We start from the raw sequence: 14,264 nt of genomic DNA on the forward strand, positions 1-14,264 counted from the left end.
TTCATATTCTAGATAATACGTACAACTCTAAGTGTTACGTAATACCCTACTTAAGCTGATTTATTTTTCTAGTCACTTTGCAAGTAGAAATGGATGAATTGACATTTGAGGCTCTGCTCCAAGATTCTCAAATTTAAGGAAACTGTTACCATATACATGGCCAGGTCGCTGTTTAGTGATGTTTGAAAATGAACACAAAAGTATTACAATCATATAAACTGTAGGATATTAACTATTAAGTAGAATATGTGATAAAATCAGTACAAAGTATTTAAGGATATGTAAATTAACTAGATATAGAAAACACAAATCTTTTACATACTAGCCAAATAGTCTGTAGAACAAAAGTGTTTTTAAATTTGTAAACATTGCTTAACTGGATAGTTAGCCCTATCTGTAGAAAAATTTAAAAAAAATTTTCATGGAAGAAAATAAAATAATCTTCAATTCATGGTAACATAGTTGGCTGGAAAAATGCCAGTTTGGCCTCGAAGTGTCCCTTCCCACCAATCGAACTGCGAATCTGTTTTGGATATGACTATGATTCTGTCTCCAGCTTGAAAACTCAAGTCCCCGGGCTGTTGTCCTTCAAAGGAATATAGAGCTGTCACTTCCACAGGTGGATTTGAATTGCCTATAGCAAGAAAAAAAATATTTAAATTATTCATGTTTTGGGGGGGAAATTGGGAGCCCCTGTAGGTAAGATATAAATGAACTACTCCGGGCTTGTCATTCTGATGCCTGGAGGTAGGCAGGACCCACATCAGACACACTGTATGACTTTCATCACCTTATTAAACTTATATATTCCTCCTTTGAAAAGAGCAAATGTTTAGCAATAACTTCCCAAATCCACATAAGTCAGAACTGATCATTATTATGTACCTGTGTATTTAGCAAATGTTTGTGGTTATGACTGTTTGAATTTTGAATAATCTTTAAGATAATATTATTTACATTTTTCCATTTTAATACAATAGTCATTACTATTGGTCTGAATGATTGTTTCCCTCCCAAAACTGTATGTGGAAATCCTAACCTGCAAGGTGATGGTGTTAGGAAGTGGGGCCCCCATGGACGGGATCTGTATGTGCAGAAGAGGCCTGAGGGAGCTCAGTGGCCCTGTCCACCAAGTGAGGGCACAGCAAGGAGGTGCATCTGTGAACCAGGAATCAAGACCTCACCAGACACTGAATTTCCAGCACCGTGATCCTGGGACTTCCCAGCCTCTAGAAGGTGGGAGGTAAATTTCTATGTTCATAAACCACCCAGTCTATGGTGTTTCATTTTGGCACTTAGTTATAGAAGCCAGACGTTTGTGATGGCTTCCATGAACGATAGATGTTAGAGAAAAGCTGACATTTATGCCCATGATTATATCAGAAAAGGTTTAATTTAAACGCTGTGCTCTTTAGTCATTGGTCTTGAGGATTCCAGCTTGAGTATGTTTTGCTGTTTCACCAGAAGACATTTTTTCTCACTGGGCTTCATGGCTGTATTTATATCTGTGCTTAATTGATCCAATCTCTCAATATCAGATGAAATGCAAATTAGCACATTGGGCTGCATATCTACATATGTTTAACAAGTATTGCTAGACAATGTGTGTAACTTAATGTATTGTAATAGGAAAAAAATACTTTGAGAATTGAGCGTACTCAACTACGTGGAGTTTGACCCTTCTATGCTTCATATAATTTTGTGCATAAATCAGGCAATTGGATGCTGTTACATGCATTTAAGTACAGATACACAGAAAGCATCAGCATGGAAATTGTAAACCAGTTCCTTTTTGAACCCATATACTATAATAAAGATAATTTTTAAAAATTGAACTTGCCTGTCGGTAAGAATTAAAAATAGTCAACACTTTAATTAAACTGCATTGACTAAAACACTGAATTTGCAGCTCACACAAGATGGTGCTACAGTTCTTTCTATAGCTATGTGACAGCAGCCCCGTCTACTGGCCGGGCTCTACGGCAGCCACTTTCATGTGCTCCACCTAATCCTCGCACCCGAGGACACGGCTCCGGCCTTCCCTACCTCACACGTGTGAGCTGGGGCTTGGGGACATCAGGTAATTTGCCCAAGGTTGGAGAGCCCTCCGTGGAGGGCGGGACAGGTGGCTGTGGGAAGTTTGTCTCCGGGCACTCTTAATCAGTACTGACACCAAACCCCAAGATCTTGAGCAACCACACAAATATTCCATCATGTTCGACAGACTCAACTTGGATTTGTCGGAGCACTTTATGCTTATTAGGCAAGTCTCTCGAGGAGGATCGGAATATTTTCCAGCACCACTCGGTTATCCAGACTCTACAGTAGTAGGAATGTCTGCTATCGATGATCCTGGCTAATCCCTGATAACTAGTTGATCATGGACACTTTAGGAATATATCTCATGAAGAACAGTCAGGAGGAGAAAGATACGATGAACTAAATGAGAGAGCAAAGAGGGTCACGGAGCTGGTGCAAGTCAGCCCCACATTCTGCTGCTGATGAGACGTGAACACACCAGGAATGGGCCGGAGGGCAGAGGGCAGGGTGGCAGGGCTCAGGCTCCGCAGGGAGCGTGGCAGCTGCTGCTGGGCTCGAGCAGGCCGACGTCCCACGTTCCTCCCTTCCCCAGCCCAGCCTGGAGCTCAGGAGAGGCCGGGCTCTGCTGGGAGAGCTGCTGAGGAACGTGGCCGGGTGTGCTGCGACTGTGCCTGCACGACCCCTCAGTCAGGCCGATCCTTCCAGCCCTGGGGAGCAGAGCGGGATAGCTCGGGGCCCCAGCTCGGGGACAGCTCGCAGCCACGTGAAGGTGGGGCTGAGGGTGGCCTCGCAGAGGCGCGGCTCCGGGACAGCATCTACCTTCAGAGAGGAAGGTTCCCAGCCATTCCGCACCACGCCCTACTAGTTATTTTCTTTCAAAAATCTTCAAATGACTTAAAGTTCCTCTTTAGTGTAAATATTAAGGATAATTTCTACAAGGAGAAGTTTAATGCCCACAAAGAAATTCATTTAAAAAAAAAGGAGGAAGAAAGGAAAACAGGTGAGCCAAGGAGCTATGTTCTTCTGTGAAAGGGGCCACCCTGCTTGCCGGGAAGCAGAGCCCTCTGAGTTGCTAAAAAAACCACTGGGCATCACAGGTGCCTTTCCTCCTGCGTGATGGCTGCCTTTAAGTTGCATATTTCTGTGCTTAAAAAAACCTGAAGCATCTTTGAAGCAATTGGCCATTTCCATTATAATATTCACGTTTAATACAAATAGTGGTTATTTTTCTCTCCCAAATCAGGAAACAGAGTTAGATTACAATCAGCATTTGGTGATTGACAGCTGCCCTGAGGCTCACAATTAGCGAGGCTGGGCCCTGGGACTTACCGTCTTACCCCAGCTCACTTTCTCATGGAGCCTGCATAATGGGACCCAGGTGCAGACAGCACATCTGGCACCAGACATGTTTCAGGAGGAAAATATCAGCCTTTGAGAGGTCCACAGATCAGAGAACACAGCCTTCACTTCTGGTACACACCTTGCTATTGTCAACTACACTGTACTGATGGGCTGGTGGTTCTGATTCTGGCACCCACGTCTCTCCGGGCCACGTGTTGGGGAAGTGTCTCCAGCTTCGGGGACTAAGTCTCCTTTAGGAGTGTGTATCACTGGTGAATCAGCCAGATGAGGTCACCAGATGAGGCCACAAGGGGAGACCACCTGACAAGGCCACCAGATGAGGCCACCATGTGAGGCCAGTTCACAAAGACCTGTGGCTCTCAACAGGAGCATTTTTGTCCCCAGAGCAGTGTCTAGAGGCATTTGTGGTTGTCACAGCTGGGGAGGGGGTGCTACTGGCAAATCCATGAGGAAGAGGTAGACTTTCATCCAAGGGACTCTGCTTATGAGACATTTTCAACATGTTTTTATCTACATAAAATTAAAAAATTTATCTGATATAAATTTAAAAAATATATTTGGGTACCTAATTTCTTGATCTTTCATTTACATGAAATGGTTAATTCTCTGACAGTTTCTTAATCCAGTAATGTATGATTTTGTGACTCTAGTGAAAAAGTAGACGATGTGAAAAAATAAATAGGGTAATTTATGACAGTTTAACCTTTGCCCTCAACTTGTGTCCCCCTCACATTTGTAAATAATTGCCTAATTCTTTCAAGGAAAATGTGTAAAGAATATTTAAGTAAGACAGGTTGAAGAACTATTTTTACTATAAGAAATCTTAGTAAGTTTTATGACGTAGTTCCCAATAATAACACAACATTTGAACATCAAAAATAAAAGAAGAAAACTCCTTAAAAATATACAATTAATGAGGCTAAAACTCAGAGAAAATGCAATAAGTTTTAAGTTATAATTCAAAATTAACAAACTTTGGCATTCTATTCCTGTTAAGCTTCTGGACAACAAGCGTTTAAAAGACCACGTGCTCCTCAGACAAAGATGTGGTCACATCTCGTGCTGAGCACAGGAGTTCTTCGTGCTTTCCATTACTTTTATTATCTCAAGTTAAAAGCAAGTAAAAGAACAAAAGCATAGCTTTTTTTTAAAAATGGAGTACATCTCAAAATAATGTGGATATCCTCTAAATCAAAGAGATTTTCATAACCTATCAGACTAGTTAGAAAGTTTGTGATTATAAGGTGGATATGAATCACTTCTAGCAAGCAGATTTTTTATTTACCAACTCTCTCGTGACAGCTGGAAAGTTCAGGATAGAGCTTGTGTTCATTTCTGTTACCTACAAAAAGATGGGGTGGGGGCAGAGATTTAGAAAATGTGTTAGTACACAGCATATAAAATACACAAAAATGCCAAATCCTGCCCTTGATAGGAAGATATCACTATAAATCACTATAATTGTTAGAATTACCACTATTTCATTATGCTTTAAATCAAGAGGTATGCCTGAATAAACCCAGAAGACACACTATTACAGACTGGACTGTCTTCCCAAGGCTTCACGTGTTGGAGGCTTGGTCCCCACTGTGACACTGTTAAGAGGGTGGGAAACCCTATTATGATAATTGAGAGGTGGGGCCTTGAAGACGTGATTAGATTGTGAGAACCACGCCCAAGTAAATGGATTAATCCATTGATGTTTTAATGGTGGTTGTGGGTGTGGTTCTGAAGGCATTAAAAGGAGAGCCCATGAGGAGTTTTAGCTCCCTGCTTCTGCCATTTCACCATGTGACACCCTGAATCCTTGTAGAGTTAACAACAAGAACTAGGTCCTCACCAGATATGTTCCCTGGACTTTGGACTTCCCAGCCTCCGAACTGTAAGAAATGAATTCTATTTCTTCATAAATTGCCCAGTTCTGGGTATTCTGTTATAAGCAACAGAGATGAAGTATATGCCCATCAAGGATAAATATCTGTATCTGTGTGACACAGAAGCACCTACATGATCACTCATGGCCTTTTGAGTACATTGTTGTTGTGCATTTCTAATTGACACCTAAAATCGTTCAATATGAGCTTAAATAGCTGTAAGGGGTGTCCTTTTGAACATATTTCACATAGCAATTATTTAAATAATTACATTTCTCCTTTTCGGATAGAAGACTCTACATATCCTAGTGATCTGACAACCACTATCATCCATTAAAAACAAAAATCAACAAGCTGTTTTTTAATAGTCAGAAATTATATAGTATTCATTTTTAACCTTCAAATCATATTTCATTATGTTTGTCTCAAATATTTTATAGTCACGTATTAATGTTATATTTTTATATAACATTTTCTATAACAAAAATTTTTATAGAAATTCATTTTTTAATTTTAAGCATAAATCTCTATTAAATAATTTCTTGTACATTGAGTTATCATTAAAATCATTATTAGTAGGTAACTGATCAAAATCTTAAATATATGAAGAATTTGTCAGCTTACTAAACATAAAAGTAAAATTTTATTTGAAATGCATGTAAGTAGATGAATGAGACTTTTAAAAATTACTTGATGCACACAGATGGCTGTTTCTTACTGCTCACAGTCATAGGTTCAACATCACTTTCTAGTTTGGTATTTTTTTTTTTTTTTTTTTTTTTTACTGATCTACGTGTTAAGAAAGCTGATTCTTATAAAAACTAGAGAGGGCTAGATGACGGTATTTTACAGCAATGTACCTGAGTTATTTTATAGTACCTATAACATAGAGGCCAAAAAAAAAAAATCACACTGTTATTCATCACCAAGACATGATAAAACAATATCTATAAGATAATTATTACAGATAAGATATCACTGCTATGGTTTTTTTTTTTTTTTTTTTTTTTTTTTTTTCTTTTTTCTTTTTTTGTCGTTTTTTCGTGACCGGCACTCAGCCAGTGAGTGCACCAGTCAGTCCTATATAGGATCCGAACCCGCGGCGGGAGCGTTGCCGCGCTGCCAGCGCAGCACTCTACCAACTGCGCCACGGGCTCGGCCCGTCACTGCTATGGTTTTAATATCCCCTCCAAAACTCATGTTGAAACTTAACTGCCATTGCAATAATGTTGAGAGGTGGGACATTTAAGAGCAAATTAGGTTAGGAGGGCTCCACCCTCTTGAACATGTTGATGTGGGAGTGGATTCCTGTAGGTGGACGGCTTCAGCCAGATGCCCCCGCTCTGTCTCAAGCACGCGAGCTTCCTGGCGCCGGACGCCTTCTGCCCTGTTACAACGCGGCAAGAAGGCCCTCACCAGGTACAGTCCCTCGATCTTGGCTTCCCAGCCTCCAGAATTGTGAGCCAAATAAATCCCTTTATAAATGACCCAGATTGTGGTGTTCTGTTACAGCAGCAGAAAAAGAACTAAGACAATTACTAGTACAACTTCTTGCTTTGGTGATGATAGCTACATGATTTTGTGAATAATCCATATGTAATGATAATATTAAATACTGTTCTCATTATAAATTCAGGTGACAATTTCATGAGGTCCGTCTTCAGTTGTGTTGAAAGGAAAGGAACAAAAATCACCTGATTAACGAAAGGATTTGCCACTCACCAGAACTATTCACTAACCACACCAACATCAACATCCATATTTCAGACTAGATCACTGCTCTTACACTGTGGGGACAATATAGTAAGAACCAGCGGGGCTTGGGGATTCTTTTTCCTTCTTAACAGATAGAAAAAGTGATTGCGAAGATGCACGAGATGAAGTGGACAACTTGCATGCTGTGCTCTCTGCTGGACTGGCTTTAAGAAGGGATGTATCGGGAGCTGGAGATCTGGAAACTGTGTCTCTTAAGCCACCTGTGCCTCTGGACTCTTTCGCGGTCTCTGTGTAACCCTAAGGACAGGTGTACACCAGTGTACACCAGTGCACGCTGGCCTAAGAAGTTTGCCTGTGTAATGATGAACATACCAATTATCCTGATTCGACTCCCACATGTTGTAGACAGGTGTTACTACCCAACTCTGTACCTCACAAACATGTATAATCATGTTTCAGTAAGAAAAAAGTTTCCAAATATAAAAATAGATGATAGATAAACATTGGCTGAGCAGAGAGAAGGAAACCAATACCTCCACAGAGTCTATTCTAGAAAACTGACCAGAAATAATTTTGGGTAGGTAACCAGATATAAGACAAACAAAATACATGAAAATTAAGATTTCTTCAACTATACAAATGAGCACTCTGAAACAGAAATAAGATGGTGCATTCCATTCACCACAGCAAGCCAAAACACAAAGTATGTAGGAATAAATCTAACAAGAAAGGCACAGAAACTATGAAATCTTACTGAAAGACATAAATAATATCTCAACAAGTGGAAAGCATGAAACGGGGAGATTATGACACATATCTCCAACTAATTAATTTATACATATAATGTTACTATAATTAGTATCCAAAAATCATAGAATGAACAGAAGTACATAATATTATTTTAACTAGCATTGCATATTGGGGGAGGGAGGAAGAATTAATAAAATGATCTTAACGTATCTGAAGAATAAGTATTCAGTAACTACAAAAATTAAAATATTGCAGGAAAATCTACGGGACTGAATACAATCTTGTGTAGAAAGTAAGACCTTCGTAACCATTACGAAAAAAATCAAAATCTAAAAGCTAGACGACAGAAATATTTTTACACAAAAATTAAAACTTTCATATAGTGAAATATATGAAAAATAAGATCAAAAGACAAATGATTAATGTAGAAAAATATTGCAACCCAAATGACAGACAAAGCCATTAACAATCAAGCATTTCCACAAATTGAGTAACCAACAAGTATCTCAATAGAAAAAAACGGACTAATAAAATGAAGAAACTTTTCAGACAAAATTAAATTAAAAATGCCAACAATTGTATAAAGAAATGTTTAAATTCACTAATTGACAGGAATGAACATAATCCAGTTAACAAAGAGACATGACCAGCCTCGACTCACAAACACTTCAAACTGCTCCTGCACGAACTGTGGTGGGACACGCACGTGCTGGGAAGTCACAACGGACAGCGTTATGGTGGGAGTGCATGTGGCCGACAGTGTGGTGGGGAACGTACGTGATGGGGAATATGGTGCGGAACGCAATCGTGGCAGGTGCGTGTGGTGCAGAGTGTCATGTGGGGAATGGCTGATGAGTAGTAAAAACTTTCGAAAAGGAATATAGTAAATTTGTTAAAAATTAAAAATATACCCTTTGACATATCATGGCAGTTATCTCAACAAAATGAAAGTGCCAGTGTGTAGAGACATTAATTTAGAAGGATGTTAGCTGTGGCATTTTTTTGTCATGGAAAAAAATAAAAATGAAGTTAATACCTATGAATTGGAGAGTGGCTGGACGAACTATGTACATCTGCACCACGGAATATTAGTCACTTAAAAGTTAATTAGAGATTTACCAGTTGATAGGGATTTGTATGAGATGTTCTTGAGCAAAACAAACATTAGAGCGGACACCACCGGCAAGAGCAGCGTGGCAGCGTCGTGTGAGACGACAGCAAAGCACTGTGCACGTGCACAGGGACGTGTGCACACGCCTGTGTGCAGGGCTGTGTGAAAACAGGGCGAGGACGTTCTGCATTCTCTCTGCACCTCATGCTTCTGTCCACACCTCATGCTGTGGACGTGGGCCTCCTGGGACGGTGACAGAAGGAGGTGCCATAGATGTTTAGACACCAGAGGGATGGGAGAAAGGGAGCAACTCCAAACAGGAAAAGAAGACGATACTGCACTCAAAAGCCATTCACGTGAGCCACACGCACACTGATATAAAATTACATACATGTGTGAGGATATGTCAAGAAATTAAAATAAAGGTTTAGTTTGTTAATAAAGAACACAGGCACAGGTCAGTTTTAAAATACAAGATTAAAAACAGATATCAGAAATTTTCCTTTCATTGAATTAAGAACAGGCGTGCAGAACTTGAGACGGTGTGTTGCATGAGAAAAGACTGTGCATATGAAGACACCAACCGAGACGCAGCAACAAGTCATGCAACTGAGCAAGTCAAGGTAGAAGGAGAGTTGTCACCAGAGCGCGTCATGAATAAAGCTGTCTGCAGAAATGTGACCAGCAAAACCGTACACACTTGTCATCGTGCAAGTGGGAGTGCACCACCCATCTGCACAAGAGAGATTTCAGGAGAAAACACGAGACCCTGGTGGGAATCAACCCTTAAGCCTGGCACAGCCACGGGACCTGGTGAGGGAAAGGTGACGTTGAGGTGGCAGGTCTGAGAACGTGTGTTAAGAGGATCGTGCACCAGAAACATGTCTCCCGAGCTTCTCACCTGCTCGGTGAAAGAGGTTCCTTATGGGGCACAGTAGTGTTTTAATCCGCACTGGAAGGACATGATATTGAGGATTAATGCAGGATTTTCAGATATGCATAAGACAGAGATCTATTCTCTTAGGAAATGTTGCAACATTACATATTGTAAAACACACACAGTCTAATTTTATATAATCACTCAGATCTAAAACAAAAATGGGCGCACTGCTCACATCCTGTTACTGGAAATAAGAGTCTGAGCAAATCAACACCTGAGCACGACTCAGAAGTACAACACCCTCGTGGGACAGCACAGCAGTGTCCCAAGAGAATGGGGCACAGACTGAGTTACGGGAGACCACAGGTCTTGCTGCTGAGACTGTTTCCTGGGCTGGACTAACGTAGACAAGATAAAGGCAGAGCCGAGAATCAATACAAGGAACCTGGGCTGAAAATTAGGGAGAACGGATACAGCACATGAAACACGAGGCTGAGACCAGCTCCCTGCCCTCTGAAGAATTTTCATGTTTATTCTACTCCCCCGGGAACCGATCATATACTTTCTTCCAGTAATAGCAGTTATTTTTCTACTCTTAACATCTCTCTTCCTGTACTGAGAGTTCTTTAAAGGCACGACCTGAGTTAGAATCACCTTTGTGCTAACAAAAGCCATAGCACAGTGACTCTTGTGTAATAGTCGATCATTGTATGAAAGATTACCTATTTAATATATTTCTATTTACTAGTAATCTCTATGCATGAAAAACCGAATTCCAAGAGTGACTAACATAGGAATGAATAATAAAAAGAGAGATAAAGACCAAAACCTGGTGCTTTTTAAGTTTTGTCTAGTTAAACAACCACCTTATAAAATCCTGAGCTCCCAGGAATGTATGGTAAAATTAATATTCAGAATTTTAAGTTTATAGGCATACAAGAAAAAAGAGGCTTATTTTGTTCCCATTTCAAATCAGTGGGATAACAGTCTTTGGAAGAAATAACAAAGAAAATAAATGAGAAAACTCTAATGATAAACTTCTTTGTAGATTTAAGAAAGCATCTTATAAATGAGAGCAGAACTTTTCACAATTAGAGCGATGAGAATTTGTGTCATACATTTAGAAAAGGCTGAGCACTTATTCTTTCTTAAATACCCATTAGTTCTTTATATTTGACTCGAACGTTTAATAATGCAGCTTGATTTCTTAATAATATTTAATAATTACTTAACTATAATTGTATTTGAATTGCAACAATAATATTTACTTTGAAAGCCTGTGTTCAGCTGGACTGATCCAGATGGTTGCTGAGGTCTCGACAGTGGTTTTGGAGGTAATTCTTTAGCCTGGGAGGAACAAAAATAAATGCACATAATATTAAAGCCATGTTTTGACTTCATGAGCTTATGTGGAAACTTTTATCCCATACACTTACTAAGGAGGCACCCTAAAGGCTCATATGTGCTCCTTCGGGCCCATGCAATTGACCTGGATGACGAGACGTAGGTGCAGATGGGGATCCTCTTACACCTGGAACTTAACCTCACCCCGCACCCCTGACACCCTGTGCCACCAATAGCCAAGGTTGTATTTTCACAAGGACTTTATGTAAGTGAAAATGCAAAGGAAGCTTAGTAGGTTATTAAGAACCTAATATCAACAACAGAATATTCTACGGAAAGAAGCTCCCGTGACTGCTGAGAGAAACTTAGAAACCAGCCATTACAGTTGCCTTCCTCTGCTCCCGGGCTGCTTTTCTCGCGTTGATTCTTTGTCCCTCCTTTTCATACTTTTCAGTAAAGGAATCAAGAATTTCATAAAGATCTTCTGCTTGGGCAGGCTGAGGTGTATCTCCAAATAAAATGTCATAAGCTCGGATATCTTGACAATAAAATCTAATAAGGAATATAAAATTAAGAGTGTTTCTGTAATGCACGCAGGTCTCTTCTGGAGTCAAACACAGCACACACATACACACATGATCGCTCGTGTACAGCACTTCACATGTGCCGCTTGTTAAACACTTGCTACAGTCAATATCTGCACGTTCAGCTATTGAGTTTACCCCTGCAAGCTCACTTCGAGAAGCAACTAACATGAATGTTCTGACATGTATCCTTCCTCTATTAATATAAAAAGTACATCCACATATACATACAAATACTTACACATGCACATATACAAGGGTACTTCAAAGTGTTCATAGGAAGATTCATATTATCTTTTAAGTCTATTTTTCCACAAACTTTTTGAAGTACCCTCATATATAAATATACACACATTTATATAAAACACTTATAGAAATACACAGCAAGCACGTACGTTTGTATAGGTTTTTACTTTTTAAGTTTCTTACAAAAATGGTACCTACACATATGGCTTCGTAATTTCTTTAAAATGTTTACTTTTATCAAAATTATATAAAGATTTGCCTTACATGTGTGGAAGCCCTGCAATTCATTAAGAAGTTTATTTGTTTTAGTTTATCCAGAATTTAGTTGAACTTCAGTGGAAAAGTCTGCCAAAGGCCTAAAATCAAGAGTTTCTAAGAGCATTCTTAGATATTCTCAAATTAATAAAATCAGAAGTAATATTACCAAACGTGCTGTTGAATTCTTGGGAGAATAGGCGTGGTAAGCTCTGTATAAGCTTTTGTCTCTTGCAGCGGCGTCTGCATGACTGGTAAAGCATGCGTCAACCACCAGCAGTGTCACTCTGCCAGGTTGTGATTAGTGGAGTTTCTGCCAGGTCCACAAGTGGTCCTTCAGCCAGTCCCAGCTTTTTATCATTTTCTGGGACTTCACACATAATGTAGTGGTAATTTGCAAGATTTGTAAGATTTGTAATTTGTAAGAGCTGCTTTGGAAAAATTAGCCAGATGCCAGTTTATGGTAGAAGTTTCTCTTCACCTCTTCGGATACTTCCAACACCCTTTTTTGAAAAAAATCAAACTGTATTTTTAATTGAAATTGGTCAGTTTGATATGGAGGAAAGACAGAGTCAGACTGTAGGAACAGGAAACCTCTCACAATGAGGAACATTCTGATTAACCCACAAGTTGCGACTGGTGTTTACTCCAGAAATGTTCGAAAAGTATACTTAATACGATGCACCCAGCAAAGAGAGTATTACGTAGCCAGTAACTTACGTTTCCGATTACTATATTATAATGCTATGTGAAAAAAACTGTATTTACAATTGAATGCATACTACCATCACAATCACACATGAGGAAACAGCACAGCTATACTTAGAAAACAATAGAAGGCAGTGGAGCAACATGCAAACAGCCTTAGTCTTCAGGGGGTAGAATGTGTTTTCTTTGTAAATTTTTTTTATGCATTATTAATTTTCTCTAAGTACATATGACTTTTATACTAAACTTTTAAACATAAAACATACACTTAAAGCCACATGTTGTATTAAAAAAAATACACAAATGTATTGTATAAACTGCATCAATCTTTGAAGTATTGTTTTCTCATCATATTTTCTTTAGATCGATGAGAATCACTTTGGCTTGAACTCACTTTCGATTAGTCTCTTTCCTTTCAATCAGGCAGCTCCCTTCTAAGGACAGGCCCGCGAAGAGTCCTCTTGACTTGCAATATGTAAAGACGGCAGCAGAGCTCCTCAGGGCGACATTGCCTTCCAAATTCCTGCAAAATAGGAGATTTTCATGAGAGCCTCTAAACCTAAAGATAATAATTCAAATAGCTCTGTGATTCTAGCTCAAAATAATTATATTATTCCGTAGTTACTTCAACTGTTTTTACACGTTTTAGTTCTTGCTGGCCTAAGCCAGATGTTTCAGGGTGTCCTAGAGGAAGAACAGATAAGGGTGTTTCAAAAACTTCGTGAAAAAATAGAATTAAAACATAATACGGATCTTTCCTTGACCTTTTTGAAGTGACTCGTTTGAGTTAAAATTACTGTAGAAGGATGTGATAACGTAGAACACAGATAAGGCTGATATTTTCCACCTGGATCTTCCTCCCCTAAAACAGGGAAATACACCCCCAGAATGGTAAATAGTTTGGATCCTTTTCACACTGAGTATTTTCGTGGAACCTAGAAACCATCTTATGTAATTTTACTGTGTAACCTGCATAAATGGTCTGGGTATACACAGCTCCATTAACCCAAGAACAGTATTTAACTAATAGGAAAGTACACTTTAAGTTTTGTAAGTGTCGCTCAAGTAAAACACATCCATTTCAAATTTTATTTATTTACTTATTTTAAAATTTATTTTATTAATATTATTTTTTTTTACGTTCTAGGATGCTGTTGTGGAGCAGGTGGGAGGGAAGGGAGAGGGGGAAGGTGGAGGAAATGGGATGGAAGGAGGACGGGTGGGACTGAGGCCTGGGGCACCCCTCATTCCCACAGGGGAGACTGGGGGGCTTCCAGCGGTGGCTTGGTCATTGCCGGGCTGGGTGCAGATGTCACGGGGGTGTGGCTGAAGCCCTCGCCCCCCACCACCCCAGCTCGGGAACCCGGGGCCCTTCTTGCTGCAGCTCAGTGGTC

At 39.7% G+C, this 14,264-nt stretch overlaps 1 protein-coding gene across 1 annotated transcript in view; it reads right to left on the reverse strand.

The window, feature by feature from the left end:
- Positions 1 to 422: 422 nt before the first annotated feature.
- SH3YL1 (SH3 and SYLF domain containing 1) overlaps positions 423 to 14,264 on the reverse strand; it is a 39,283-nt gene continuing 25,441 nt past the window's right edge. The window contains exons 7-11 of the mRNA XM_063078891.1: positions 13,265 to 13,393; positions 11,461 to 11,629; positions 11,002 to 11,080; positions 4,688 to 4,744; positions 423 to 634 (exon numbers count right to left, since the gene is read on the reverse strand). Of these exons, the coding sequence (XP_062934961.1) occupies positions 444 to 634; positions 4,688 to 4,744; positions 11,002 to 11,080; positions 11,461 to 11,629; positions 13,265 to 13,393 (625 nt within the window). The 3' untranslated portion in view covers positions 423 to 443. The remainder of the gene's footprint in view (positions 635 to 4,687; positions 4,745 to 11,001; positions 11,081 to 11,460; positions 11,630 to 13,264; positions 13,394 to 14,264) is intronic.

The sequence above is a fragment of the Cynocephalus volans genome, chromosome 14 (genome assembly GCF_027409185.1).
Source record: "Cynocephalus volans isolate mCynVol1 chromosome 14, mCynVol1.pri, whole genome shotgun sequence".
NCBI lineage: Eukaryota > Metazoa > Chordata > Mammalia > Dermoptera > Cynocephalidae > Cynocephalus > Cynocephalus volans.